Below are 14,006 nucleotides of genomic sequence, written 5' to 3' on the forward strand. Positions count from 1 at the left end.
ATCAGTGATTTTCAAACTTCTCAAACTTAAAAAAAATAGAAAAAAGTCTTCTTAGTGCCAAGACTGAACAGGAAAAGTCTTAAGGTGGTGGTGTGGGGGTGATGGTGAGGAAAGAAGGAGTCTGGACTGGGGGAAGAAGGAAGAGTTAGGATTAACCAACAGCAACTCCCAGCAAACTTTATTATGTCATCTACTACTGCTCACTGGCCTAGTTTGCTATTCAAATTTATCCAGAAGAAGGGACACCAAGGGGCACTCTGGAATCTGTTCTAATTGGAATTATTTTACTAATTCAGTTGGTGAACGTCTATCTACTCAACCCTCAGTTTCCTTTTTGGGAAGTGGAGATTTCAATACTGAACTGTTCCCTCTCCCTGACTTCTAACTCCTGCCAGATTTCCCCAAGTAAGGATGCTGGTGATCTGTGGTGTAAGGAACAGGAGTGGAGGGGCATCTATATATCTTGTACTTTTTCCAAAAGGGAGCAGAATGTGGAAATAGCTAACTTCCTTTGGAAATTTAAATCAGCAATCTGGTATTATACTAAAGTGCCCTGTCTAGGAGGTGATGACGGAAAGAAGGTAGAGAATTTTCTCTTCAACCAACTTGGGAATGGAATGTACATAGAGGAAACTAGAAACTAGAGCATGGCCTTTTGTAGATATTAAGGGTTAATCATTTGGCAAATAAGCAGCCAAAAGCGTCCTTCCATCCTGACAATCCCAATTCCCATCTGTCAGTGCTGTAGTGACACTGGGAATAACCTATTCCCCTAATTTTCTCCTCAAAATTAATCAGTTGCTCTATTAAGTGTCAACAATGAGGAAACCAAAACAAAGTACAGTGGTTAGTGATAGAGCAAAGGTCCCTCAAAAAGCCAAATTCAGGATAAAAATACTTACGTCTCAAGATCTCTCTCTGCTTCCGGACATACCAGGTGTACAGTGCTGCACGCTTCTGGGTCTTCATCGGGGTGCCCTTGTTGAGATGCTGTGAGAGGTGAGACTGGTTCAGGCCTGTAACATCCACCACCTCCCTCTGGGGGATGTTATGCTGCTGCATATATCCCTTGATCATTTTGGCTGCCCTCCAGGGGTCCTCACTAAACAAAAAAAGCACACAATTAGGATGCTTGTCGTAGAAACCCAGGAGAAATACTCATCCAGGAATTTCCCAGGATTGTTAGAATTTTCAAGTCAAAAAGGGTTTGAGAGATCAAGTTGTCCAACCTCCTCATTTCACAAAGGAGGGAACTGAATCCCAGAGAGATGAAGAGCTTTATCTAGTTACCCAGGGAAGAAAATGGCAAAGTTAAGATTCTTTGGGCTCCAAATTCATAGCTTTTCCACTGACATTTTAGATGCTGCAACAACAACAACAACAACAACAACAAAATGCAAACCAAAACAAAAATGTAATGTTTGTGGCTCCAAGTTAACTAAAAGTCCCAGTTTTCCACACCACCCATTGCATTCTAAAGGAACTGGCAGTAAGAGAACAAATGTGAAGTCCAAGCTCAGAGGAAAGAAGATGAAGGTCCTGCCTCTGAATTGGTGGCCACCGTATACCTTTCTTCCAAGAACTGGGAAAGGAATTAGGAGATTGTAAATATTTTTTCCCCTAAAAGCAACCCTACAGAGATCCATGCCTGAAAACTGAGCAAAACTGATAGCTTTCTAATCGATTTTACTTAGTCTTTCCCTAAGTAGGGAACGCAAAACAAATTTCAAAACAGAAACAAAAACAAAACACAACAGAAAACAAAACAAAACAAAACACCACCACAACAAAAACGGAGATGCAAATCTCACTATCTTCTGGTTGGGTTGATCCTAAGATGATAGAGAATCGAAAGTGAGTTTGAGCTTTTATGGTCACCTAATTTCAGATTGAACTTTCATTAAATTACTTCCTATGGAGTGTCTTAGTTTCTGATCCATAAAATAGGAATGGCTCATACTCATCTGCCTCGGAGAGAAAAGAGACCCTTTTTGTAGGTTTGTGAAATGGATTTTCAGGATTCTTGAAAATATCAAAAAACTAATACTGAGTTAATGCCCCCCCACACTTTGAAGCTAGCACAAAATGTTTTCAAAATATGGACTCTAGCTTCCCTACTCCTGGAGAAGAACAACGAAATACGCTACAGGATTTTACAATTTTGAATAATACATAAAAATTTTCAGCCGGGTCCAAAGTTTTCAAAGAAAAGCTATTGTTTCGTCATATTCTGGCAAGATTTCCCCTCTGATGTGGTGGGAGTGACTGAGAACACATTTTGCCCATTAGCTTCGATTTAGAGACCTGAACATAATAATGCTTTTCAATTCTGTTAAACTAGATTGGGGGCGGGTGGATTTGGGGATTGGGGAGGGAGGAGAGGCAACAACAACAACAACAAAAACCCAAATTAAAAATTCTTCAAAGTTTGGGAAGAAAAATGCTAGGGCGAGCTACAGCCTCCTGTGCAATAACCTTCAAATTCTCTCTGTCCTTTAGAATTTTTCCCCTACCATTGTTTCCCCATGTTACATCAGGTGGCTTAAAATTGACAAGATTTTTATCTGCAACAAAAGGTTATATTATAATGTGTTTGTGGCTGGTGGGCATCTCCCCTACTTGAATGTCAACATGAGGGTTAAAATTTGTGGGTGTGTGAATCCATTAAAAATTATTTGGAACGACACAACAAGCAATTTCATTTTAAATTGTATCCATTCATGGATTCATTTTTATAATACTTTAATGAATCAAATAAACACGCCCTGCTCAATAATTATACTACGTATTTTAAAAATATGTTCTCCAACTCCAGCGATTTATTTCACAAATCCCTTGGTAATTAATTAATGAAGGGGGAAAGACCGTAGTAGATCCCTGAGCTTGAGGAGTTGCTGGGAAGGGGAATTCGGAGAAGCGAATATTTATAAACTACCTCTAAATTGGGCATTTCTTTTAATCAGTGTCAAAGGCAAAATGAGGGAAGAGAAAACAATTTTGAGCACAGAAAATTTACCTGGAATCTCTATTGAAACGAACTGTTCCGATTTTGAACACCGGCATTTAAATATCAAAAAATGTTCAGAAAATGTGCCGAGTCGAATGTTTAACTAGATTTCTAGTATAGGGATAGGATAAAACTTTTGGAGGAGACATACAAAAAATAATTTTCAAACTGAAAAAGGCATTCGGTTGTTAACTTTTTGTTTGTTTGTTTATGTTAACAGATTCTGGAGATTTAGGATTTCGTTTTTAGCTTGATTTTATTTTAGCGTTTCAGAAACGCTGGGAAATGAAGCAGGTGGGTCCCGCCAGTCCCAGGGAGAAATTCGTGGAGTCAATGAATGGAACGAAAGCCAATGTCCAGAGCCCGCAATAGATCAGCTTCAAAACACGCCAAGAAAATGAGTAGAGCCCTATTTTAAAAACAAAAACAAAAAGTACCTAGAAAAAGGCCTCTTAAATCTTGGGATAAGGTGGTACAGGAAAAAATTATTTCTGAATTCAGAAGTATTCCCCAGCGGTAAAAAGAACCTGCCGACCCAACTCTTTATTTTTTAAAAATACTATTTTTAAGAGGAAAAAAAGAACAAAACAAAGAAGAAAGAAAGAAAGAAAGAAAGAAAGAAAGAAAGAAAGAAAGAAAGAAAGAAAGAAAGAAAGAAAGAAAGAAAGAAAGAAAGAAAGAAAGAAAGAAAGAAAGAAAGAAAGAAAGAAAGAAAGAAAGAAAGAAAGAAAGAAAGAAAGAAAGAAAGAATCTTCCGGGTGGCATTTATTTCGAACAAACATAGAGGACAAAAGCTCCGGCCACATAGTAAGAAGGCAGGTGTCAAATGCCCTTATCTCCGGGCCGCTGGCCCAGCGGCGAGCGTCCTACGCAGCAGTGTCCGCCCGGCTCACGCGAGTTTTCAAAACAATTCTCCATTAGCCCTCCCGTGTCAATTTCCCGGCCCAGGGAAACTCACTGAGCCTTTGGATGGAATAGACTTTAAACTGGCTTCTTTCTGTGGGAAGGAAATGTGCTGTCCCAATCCAGGCAGTCTGGAGGCCAACCTGGCCCCAAACCCGGAGCTTCGACCCCAGGAGAAGACAAGAAAATTGGAAAGGAAGAAGGTGTCTTTCCCCCCCACTTAGGGAAAGGAAATGCACGCGAGTTCTCTCACGTGTGGGGGCTTTACGTGAGTACCCTTCTAGGGAGTGAGTCTCACTCCTGCGGACCGCATCTCTAATTTGTCCAAGGGAAAACAAAACAAAACAAAACAAAACAAAACAAAACAAAACAAAACAAAACAAAACAAAACAAAACAAAACAAAACAAAACAAAAACGCCTTCCTGAAGAGAACTTGTAGCGGAGTCACAGCTCCAGAACTAGAGAGTGAAGGAATCGTCCTCTTCCTATGTACCCCTATTTCTCCTATACCCGGGAAAGCGCGGACAACGTCGGCCCTGACCTTTTGCTAGGAGAACTGGCCTGGGGGGGGGGGGGGCACATTGCGTGTCCAGGAGGCCGCTCGAATAGAGCGCTGGCTGTCGGAGAGAGAAAAGGAAGGAGCGAAAGTACAGGTAAGAAGATGTGGTTTCGGGCCTGACTGGGGTTTACCCCTGGGGCGCTTTAGGCTGGGCCGGCCCTCCCGGGGGGAATGGGGCCCCAGTCTAGTGTCTGCTAAGCAGTGAGTCTCTCCTCGGGGTGCTAAGTGGACCCGAGGGAGGGGCCGGGCCCAGGTGCGCGCGACAGTGGTCCCGCGTGTGTGTTTGTGTAGCAGCTGGGAGTGTGCCCGCGCCCGGTGTGTGTTTATTTCCTTCCCCCTTTTAAGCTCAGTTTACAACTTCACCAATGAATAACCCGCCTCTCTATTCAAGCCTAATCACAGCCCTTTGTGTATCTTTCTGTTGATGATTTATAGAAATAAATTAATAACACCCCAACTCCACGTGCTGCCGTGTATGTTTCATCCCGGCTACATCTAGAGCGGAGAAAGGGCCGGGCAGAGGCTGGGGTACTCAAGGGCGGGACCCCAGAGGATTTCTGAAACCCCGCTGAAGACTCCCCAGTCTCGGAAGGCAGCGGCGGCCGGGCCCGGAGAAAAGTTACAACAGTCTTGGCGGTTACGGCCGCCCGGGCCTCCGGCTGCCCTGGGAGTCAGTCTCTGAGTCCCGGCCTCCCCTTCGCCGAAACGGGAGTCAGTCTCTGGGTCCGGGCTTTCCTCCGCCGGGTCGGGAGACAGCGCCGGCCCTATCACCCGGCTAGCGGAGGGACAACAAGGAGCGGAGATCTCACTTAGCAGCGGACAAGGGCGTCTTAACCTCTCCTTCCCAAATCTCCGGGATTCTCAAATTGGAACCCGGCGAACGTAGCTTAGCAATCACCCACACTCACACACCCATTTATTTGGGGGAGGGAAAAGGCCCCAACTGGCCTGGGACTCTTTTTGAATATTCTCCACCAGTGTCCCGCTGAATTAGGAATTGGGGGTAACCTGAGGAAGAAGAGCTAGGGGTCCGGGAACCAATTTCAAATGCAAGTTCACATCCTACCCCTAGCCAGCCAGCTTCCGGGGCGCTGGGCCGACCCAGGCTCCTAACCAGGCCCCGAGATCTACTGGCTCTGGGAACTGAGCGGCGATCGGGTGCCGGGGCTGGTCCGGGAGCTGTGCGCTGAGAGCGGCCCAGACGACCACGGTGGGGAGAGTTAGCCCCCCTTGGGATGATCAGTAACCAGCTGTCAAAGGCTCTCCGGTGTCCCGAGGTGGCAGCTAGCAGACCCCGGGTTGAGCGGACTGACTGCACCCTCGCGGAAAAGTCCGCCCAAGAAAGCCCGAGTGAGTCTCTCCTAAGTTTCTCTACCCCAGTCTGAGCATTAACACCGCGAGGAACAGGACAGGTGTTTGGGGCTCTACACGGCCAGAATTGTGAAGAAGGTTGGGATGGAGGCAGGGCCCATTCCGGCCGAGGGTTCCGTGTGACAGTGACACTGATAATCCCTCCCCCCGGGAAGTCCCTGATCCCAGGGAGTTGGGGGGGTGGGGGTGGAGAGGGGTACAATCGCGCTGCTACAACAGACCCAAGCCGCCGGGGAAGCTCGAAGTCGGCTCCCTCCCTTCAGTGTTTGACTCGGGGTCCCGGCGAGGCTTCCCGAGAACGCTAGGAAGAACAGGGCCCAAGGCCGGTAGATTGTCCCAATCCCGGGGTGCTCGCTGCAAGCCCAGGGCAGATTCTCCGAGGTGGGACGTAAGCCGGAATCAGGCCTCGGCTCCGAAAGCCATTCCTTTCCCGAGGGTCATGGCTTCCTATCTTCCCCCGTCCCTGGGTAAAGGCTTTTTTAAAGCATCCAAGTGTGTGCCACCCCTTGTCTTTCCGACCTAGAGAACTAAGCCTAGAATCAAGGTGTTCCAGGGTAAGCTGCAGAGAAAGGAGAACTGGCCGGGCCTTAGTCCCGGCTGGAGGGAGGGGCCGAATTTAGTGAAGTCTGGGGTGGCCCAGCAAGAACTTCTCTCTCTGGGACCCAGGCACCCCAAGAGGGGGAGGGAGGGGAGAACCAACCTTGGTGGGCCGGGCTGAAGAGAGCTGCCCTGCCAGAACGGCCCAGGGCAGGGGAGAAGAGCGAGGGCCAAGGCTGAGCCAGCGTACCTGAGCATGCGGTCCACTTCGGCCCTCTGCTCCACAGCCTCCTCGGTGTTGAGGGCCTGTAACTCCTTGAGAATGGGAGGGGTGTCATAGTCGTCTCCGTCCTCTGACCCCTCGTCCCCTGACAGGCGACTCTTAGCATGTCCATTGGTAAGGGTATGAAAGACCGGCTTGGTATCGGGCTCAGCGCCGCTCCCCGGGGACAGCGGCAGAGTCTCCAGCTTCACCCCGAAAGTCGGGGCTGGCAGCAGCTCCTCGAGAGCCTGGGCCAACACTTCCTTGGTGACCCCGGAGCTCAGCAGAGCGCTCAGGAGTTCTTGCTGGAGAGACGTGAGCTTGGACACCATTTTCCACGGACTGGAGAAGAGGGGGGCTCGGGGTGGGTGGGGAGGGGTTGGTGTGAGAAAGGAGGGCGGAGGGGAGCTTCACGAGCAAACCCCAAGTCTGGGAGCCCCCCCGAAGTCTCCGCACACCTGTTATTCCCCAGTCCCGGAGTCTCCTCCGAGAGGAGTCAGCAAACTTCTAACTTTCCATGATCGCCTCCATTAGCCAATATAAGATATGCAAATCAGTGGGAAGGGACGGGCATTTCGGCCAGATGCAAATGGAGGTGGGGAGGGGGAAAGTCAGCGAGAGGGAGCGAGGAGAGAGGCGCAGGAAAAAGAGAGAGCTCACGCTTGGAGAGCTGGGTCTGCCCAAGCCCTCGGTGTTTACACTGGGGGCCGGGGACCTTCTTTATTGGTTCTGTTTATCAGCCAAACTTTAGCTGAACTTTGGACTTGTTAAGCAAGAAGTCTCCAGCCAAGTGCGAGTGCCGGGACAACCCTTCAGCCCTGCTACCCCGAGGAAGGGACCGACTGGCATCTCTTCTGGGGTAAGGGGACAGAAGGAGGGTGGGGGGGAAGGACGGGGGGGGGGGAAGAGACGGAGGGAGGGGAAACGACTCCTTTGGAGAGAGAAGGGATGAACGAGGGCTAATCGTTACCAACCCAACATGTGGACTGAAAGGAGAGGTCCCAGCAGCTCGAACCGTGGCCGCAGACGCGCGGGAGTAGGGACCGGAGGTGGGAGGCCTCCTTCCTTGCGGGGATAGGGCTTTGGCGTGGGGGTGGGAGTCAACCTAGTACCTACTCAGATCCCATTTCAGGACTTAAACGATCCTTTCTACTGGACACTCTCAATGAGGGTTAAGTCGAATTGCTGTAACCCCTAGGGTCGGGCAAGTGGTGTATAGCTGTTGCGGGATGGGGGGAGGAGGACTGGGGGAGGGAAAGGATGTCTCTTGGACACTGAGACGGAAGCCACTACAGACTGCCTAAATAGGTTGAGCTTAGAGCCCTGGGGACACTAAATGGACGGAGCAGAGGGAGGCAGTGGTCTCTAGTTTCTAAACAACAAAAACAACAATAATAAACAAAGGAATGGATGAATAGACAGAGGGCAGAACTGGGGAGCGCTTTGGATAAAATTTCAAGATCTCTGGTCAAGTGCCCCCTAACAAACGAGGCTAAGACACTGGGAATCCATCAGATCATCTTCTCTCTCTCTTTCCTTTTAATTCTCTGGGATCCCCATTTTCCAGGCTATTTTTCTATAGCTCTCCAAAAGGGAGTTAAAGTTTTCCTTCGGCCTCTGCTGACCTCTTGTTTTATTCCCAATTCCCAAGAGATATGTTTCTCTGGCAGATACTATCCACTCCCCCGGGAGAATCACACTCTACAAGGTTTGGATCAAACATTCTGTAGGGGGGACCCATATGGACGAAAGGACCAAGACAGAGAAGCTTTCCTTTAGGCACAACTCAAAAGGAAAACTAGCTGACCTGGTTCAGTCCCACACGATTTCCAGCTTCATCTGCCCTTAGGTGAGGAAGAGGAGGAAGAACGCAAGGACTTTCCAACAAGAGGAAAGAGAGACAACAGGAAGTTATCGGCCTGGACGTGGTTTCTGTCCCGATTCGAAGGAGTTATTCAGTCCTGAATAAAGGAACCAGTTCCCCAGCAGCCAGGAGAAAGAGGATCCTTCCCCCATCAGGGACCCCTCTGTCTTGATCTGGACCAACAGAGGGAATTTGGGGATGCTACCTCCAGCTCTACCTTATCTCTGTCCTCCAATCACACTGTTTTAGCAGATTTTCTTTCATTTGTTTTTGCATTTCCTTTTCCCCCATATTCCTTCTCTATTCTCTCCTAGAAAGCCATCCCTTATAGGAAAGGGTTTTTTTTTTTTTTTTTTTGTTTTGTTTTGTTTTGTTTTGTTTTGTTTTTAAGGAATAATGAAAAAGAGGAAGAAAGGAGAGAGGTAATTAGCAAAATCAATCAATATGACATATACAATTCTCCATGGCCAGAGTTCCCATCTCTGCAAAGGGGAGATATCTTCTCATAGCTCTTTTTAAAAATTGTTCTTTGTAATTTTGCAACATTCATTTTAATTGTACTCATAGCTTAACATTGAAGAATGTAAGCTCTTTGAGGGCAAGGACTGTTTTGTATTTTGTCTTTGAATTACTAGCACTGTAACAATTCCAGGGCCTCATACTTAGCAAATATTTAAATGAATGAATGAATCAATGACAGGGTGGCTTGGCTGAAAAATATCTCTTCTTACCCTAATCATTATATTATTATTTATACTAATATTTTATTTTTTATTATCTATTAATTCTTTAATTTATTTATATTTATTATTATAGTATTTTATATATTTGTTATATTATATATTTACTATATATTAATATTATCAAATTAACATAATATATTAATAAATATATTAATATTTGTCCCATGACTACTTCTGGAGCTTCAATGATACCAAATTTCTGCTTCTCAGCCTTTTGGCAAGAAGAGTGGCCAAATATCTTTCTATGAACATTAGTGTTGAATGCATTAGGATATTCAGGGAACCCAGTCCATGGGATAAATGCAGGGACCCAGAAGATTGAATTGAGCTGAGTTGCATTATCCAGGCATACATAGACACACACCTGTGGATGGGGTATATCTGGCCCTTCAAGGTGGAATTCTAGGTGTGGATGAGGGACATTACAAGGAGATAAAAGTAGAAAAATTTCAAAAGCTATCCTTGAGTTTGCATTTGTCAATTGACGTTTATGAAAAAAAGGTCACCTACCCAAAGTTTTTTGTTGTTTTTCCATTTTTTCAGGGTTATCTTTTTGCTGTTGTTGTTGTTGTTTTTGTTTTTGTTGTTGTTTTTGTTTTTTGTTTTTTTGAGGCAATGGAGTTCACTTGCCCAGAGTCACACATCTAGTATCATCAATGGTGAAAGGATAATGAGTGATGACTTTGAATGAAAGGTTCTATTTAAAAAAAAAAAATGAAGCTCTGATTAGTAGAATAGAGTTGGGATTCAGAAAACTTGATTCTAGTCTCAGCTTTATCATTAAATAAATCACTTAAATTCCCTGGATCTCAGTTCCTTCAGCTGTAAGGGATTACACTTTATTGTGGGGGGGGGGGGGAAGATTAAATATGGAGTTAAAAGCCCTGCATTCAAATTCTACCTCTAACATTTATTCCCTTTGTGACCTTGAACACTGAGAGGCAGCTAGATAGATAGGACAGAGTACCAGCCCAGAAATTTTGAAGACTCATCTTTCTGAGTTCAAATGTGGCTTCAGACAATTACTAGACACTTGGGCAAATCACTTAACCTTTTGCCTCAGTTTCCTCATCTTTAAAAATCTAAAAAAATGGCAAACCACTTCAATATTTTTGCCAAGAAAATCCCCAAAAAATTTCAGACAAAACTAAAATGGCTAAATGATAATAGGTGGCTTTGAGCAAGACACATCTCTGGACTTGAGTTTCCTCATCTGTAATATGACAGGATTGGGCTAGACAACCTCTGACATTCATTCCAGCTCTAAATTTAAGATCCTTTCATTTAAAAGTTTCCTTCTAGATGCCAAGGCTACCTATATGTAACCATCCCTCAAATTAGAGAGTTATAATGCTGATGAGAATTGTTCTTTATTTATTTGACTTAGAAGACCAATTCTAAACCAACAGTCATTTCCTCTGTAAAAACTGCCCTCCAATTTGCAACTCCAGTAACTGTTAGCCAAGCCAAACACACACCATTTAAAGGGTTTTGACTCTTAAAATCAAAATTCAGTTGGATTTTCTCTTCCCTGGACTATCCACTTATCCCTAAATTCATTCCTGATAAGACCACAATGTCACAGGTGCTTGGAAGACACATTCAAAATACAAAGTATTTGTAATAGTTTCCTGTGCATGAGTCACCAGAAAAATTTTAAAATAAAGTCTTGTTAATCTTTAGTTTTCTTTACACAATTCACTTCTCAATTTGCCTTATCATTATATAACTCATCTTTGTAAAACAGAAAAGGTTTTGAAAGAATCAGCAGTAACTGTGCCTGATGGGATATACCACATTCTGCCTTCATAGTCTTCCACCTCTCTAGCCAGCTAAGTTTTCAAAGACATTTTTCAGACTTGACTCTATTTCTTTCTAGTCATTACTCATAGATTCTAACTTGTAAACATCCAGTTTACATGAAGTGATTTGTAAACCATAAGTGGAGGAGCCAGCATGAAATAGAAGATAAATTGTTGAATTTGGAGTCAACAAGACATTTTGTTGCTGTATGACCAGAGGCTAGTTATTTAATTACTCTGAGCTTCACAAGCTAGTAGATTTATCATTAGATGGTTCCTTAAAGCCATCTAGTCCATCCTATCAAGGAGAAACTGAGACCCAAAGATGTGGACTGACTTAGGTGGTAAGTAGAAGAGTTAGAAATCAAACTGAGTTTCCCAGAATTCTCAGATCCTATATTCAGCATTCTAGCCATTATATACCACATTGCCACCATTCACTTTCTTTCTGTGTAAGATAAAAATAATAAAATATTCAGGATGTTCTTTTACTGATCCCTAATCTCCAGTCCTTCCACCTGTCCCTATGCCTTATTACCCCTACATATGCTCTCTGCCCCTCACTGTAGCCTCTAATCTCTTGGTCCCTGAGTACTATGCAAAGCTACCTTCCATTTCTTCCATATTTATCAAGTATGTACTGATGTCTGTGTGTGCTGTTTCCCTCATCAGAATGTAAGCTCCCTGAGGACAGAAACTGTATTTACCTTTTCTTTATATCCCTAAGTTAAGTCAACATCTCAAATGTTGTAAATGCTTAATAAATGCTTGGTAATTGATTGATTAATAATAATAATGCACATCATGCCTTTTTTAAAAAATTTTATTATAGCTTTTTATTTACAAGATATATGCATGGGAAATTTTTCAGCATTGACAATTGCAAAACCTTTGTTCCAATTTCCCCCTTTCCTTCCCTCACCCCCTCCCCCAGATGGCAGATAGATCAATACATGTTAAATATGTTAAAGTATATGTTAAATACAATATATGTATACATGTCCATACAGTTATTTTGCTGCACAAAAAGAATCAGACTTTGAAATAGTGTAAAATTAACCTGTGAAGGAAATCAAAAAATGTAGGCTGACAAAAATAGAGGGATTAGGAATTCTATGTAGTGGTTCACACTCATTTCCCAGAGTTTTTTTGCTGGGTGTAGCTGGTTCAATTCATCATTGCTCTATTGGAACTGATTTGGTTCATCTCATTGTTGAAGAGAGCCATGTTCATCAGAATTAATCATCAGGGGCATCTAAGTGGCGCAGTGGATAGAGCACCAGCCTTGAATTCAGGAGGACCCGAATTCAAATCTGGTCTCAGACACTTAACATTTCCAAGCTGTGTGACCCTGGGCAAGTTACTTAACCCCAGCCTCAGAGAAGAAAAAAAAAAAAAGAAAAAAAAAAGAATTAATCATCATATAGTGTTGTTGTTGAAGTATATAACATCAGAGTCTTGTTATGAGATTAAATGAGGCAAAGTATATAAAGCACTTTACAAACCTCAAACTACAACATAAATTTGAATTATACATGAAATAACAATAAATATTTATCTATGCACACATGGAATTTTTACATTAATTTTATGTTATATTATTTTTTCAAATCCTAGTGATTTGACTTTGGTCACAAAAGAGACACAGAGAGATGAAATAATTAGGTAAAATGACCATTTCCTAAAATTTCAATCTCTACAGCAGTGGTTCTTAAAGTGTTCTCTGGGGACCTCTGAAGGTCCCTGAGGCTCTTCCAGGGCATCTATGAATTTAAAACTATTTACATTAAAAGTTTAAGATGTTTTGATTTATAATATGATAAACATTGATAGGTACAACTTACATAAAACCTCTTCATGGTGGGGGATAATCTTTAATAATTAGATTGTAAACTCCATGAGGGCAGACACTCTCTCCTAAACCACTTTGTGTCTCTCAGCACCTAGGACAGTTCTGGACACATGGACACATAGTAAATATTTGCTGAAGCAATCAGTGAATAAATGAATGAGTTCATTTGTCCATCCTCCTTATTAGGTAAAAATGTTGTATCTGATCTCTCTTCACGTGATCCACCTTCTTAATTGAAGCTTTTTTTATGGCTTATCAGATCTATTACATGATATCAGTGTGATCTTGGGCAAGTGTCTCTGATCTTACATTTTCTTATCTATAAAACAAGAGATTTGAGCTATATCAGCCCATCACTTTCAACTTCATCCATCTAGGAAGCCTGCTTAGGAGTGAGAAATCTAATTTAAAAGATCAAAAAAAAAAAAAATAGGAGCATTCACCTCCTTTAATTTTCCTACTTCAAACATTAATTTTAACCAAAAAAAATGCTTAAAAGTTATTTTTATTTAACATTTATGTATTTACATAGTCTTCATTTTGTTTTATTTTTAAAATTCAATTATATTTTGTTTTCAATTTTAAATAATCTTCTCTCACCCCTTTGAATTAAAATAAAAACAAGATTATAAATATGTATAACAGGACAAAACAAATTTTCATTAGCCATATCCAATATGCTTCAGTCTGCTCTCTGAGACCATCAACTCTCTATGTAAAAGTGGGTAGCATATTTTATTATTAGTTTTCTGGAATTGTAATTGGTTCCATCTGACAGTAAATGCAATATTCCACACCCACAGTCCCCCACCTTCGAATAGAAAAGAGCTTCTTTCTTCTTTCTTCTCTGGAGCTAAGCTTTGTCATTATAATTATTCAGAATTCATTTGGTTTTGCCATTCAAGCACTGATTTTAAGAGAAACTGAGTTTCAAAAGAAAACATTAGATTTTGCCTAGATCAAGCCTATGAAATTAAAATTTAAAGACCATTTAGAACCTAGTACCATGAATATAATTTGTTTCTTTCATTTCAATCACTGTTTCAATATTATTTGTTTTCTTTGTCAGCCTCTCTATTTTATGTATTTAAAAACATTGTTCTAA

General features: G+C 42.7%; 1 protein-coding gene and 1 long non-coding RNA gene across 11 annotated transcripts in view; one reads left to right on the forward strand and one right to left on the reverse strand.

Annotated features, from left to right (window-relative positions):
* Positions 1-7,187, reverse strand: part of HNF1B (HNF1 homeobox B) — a 78,535-nt gene extending 71,348 nt beyond the window's left edge. For 4 of the 10 annotated variants that reach the window (XM_074263508.1, XM_074263507.1, XM_074263500.1 and 1 more), the window contains exons 1-2: positions 6,542-7,176; positions 903-1,102 (exon numbers count right to left, since the gene is read on the reverse strand). In XM_074263508.1, the coding sequence (XP_074119609.1) occupies positions 903-1,102; positions 6,542-6,972 (631 nt within the window). In that variant the 5' untranslated portion in view covers positions 6,973-7,176. Of the gene's footprint in view, positions 1-902; positions 1,103-6,541 lie in introns of all 10 variants that reach the window. The other 6 variants (XM_074263504.1, XM_074263502.1, XM_074263501.1 and 3 more) reach the window with 6 other exon arrangements.
* A 66-nt stretch (positions 7,188-7,253) lies between these two features.
* On the forward strand, positions 7,254-9,415 carry LOC141539992 (uncharacterized). Its single transcript, XR_012481445.1, has 2 exons — positions 7,254-7,499; positions 8,311-9,415. It is a non-coding gene; the product is annotated as an uncharacterized LOC141539992 (long non-coding RNA).
* The last annotated feature ends 4,591 nt before the right edge of the window (positions 9,416-14,006 follow it).

The sequence above is a fragment of the Sminthopsis crassicaudata genome, chromosome 4, assembly GCF_048593235.1.
Source record: "Sminthopsis crassicaudata isolate SCR6 chromosome 4, ASM4859323v1, whole genome shotgun sequence".
In the NCBI taxonomy this organism is placed as follows: Eukaryota; Metazoa; Chordata; class Mammalia; order Dasyuromorphia; family Dasyuridae; genus Sminthopsis; species Sminthopsis crassicaudata.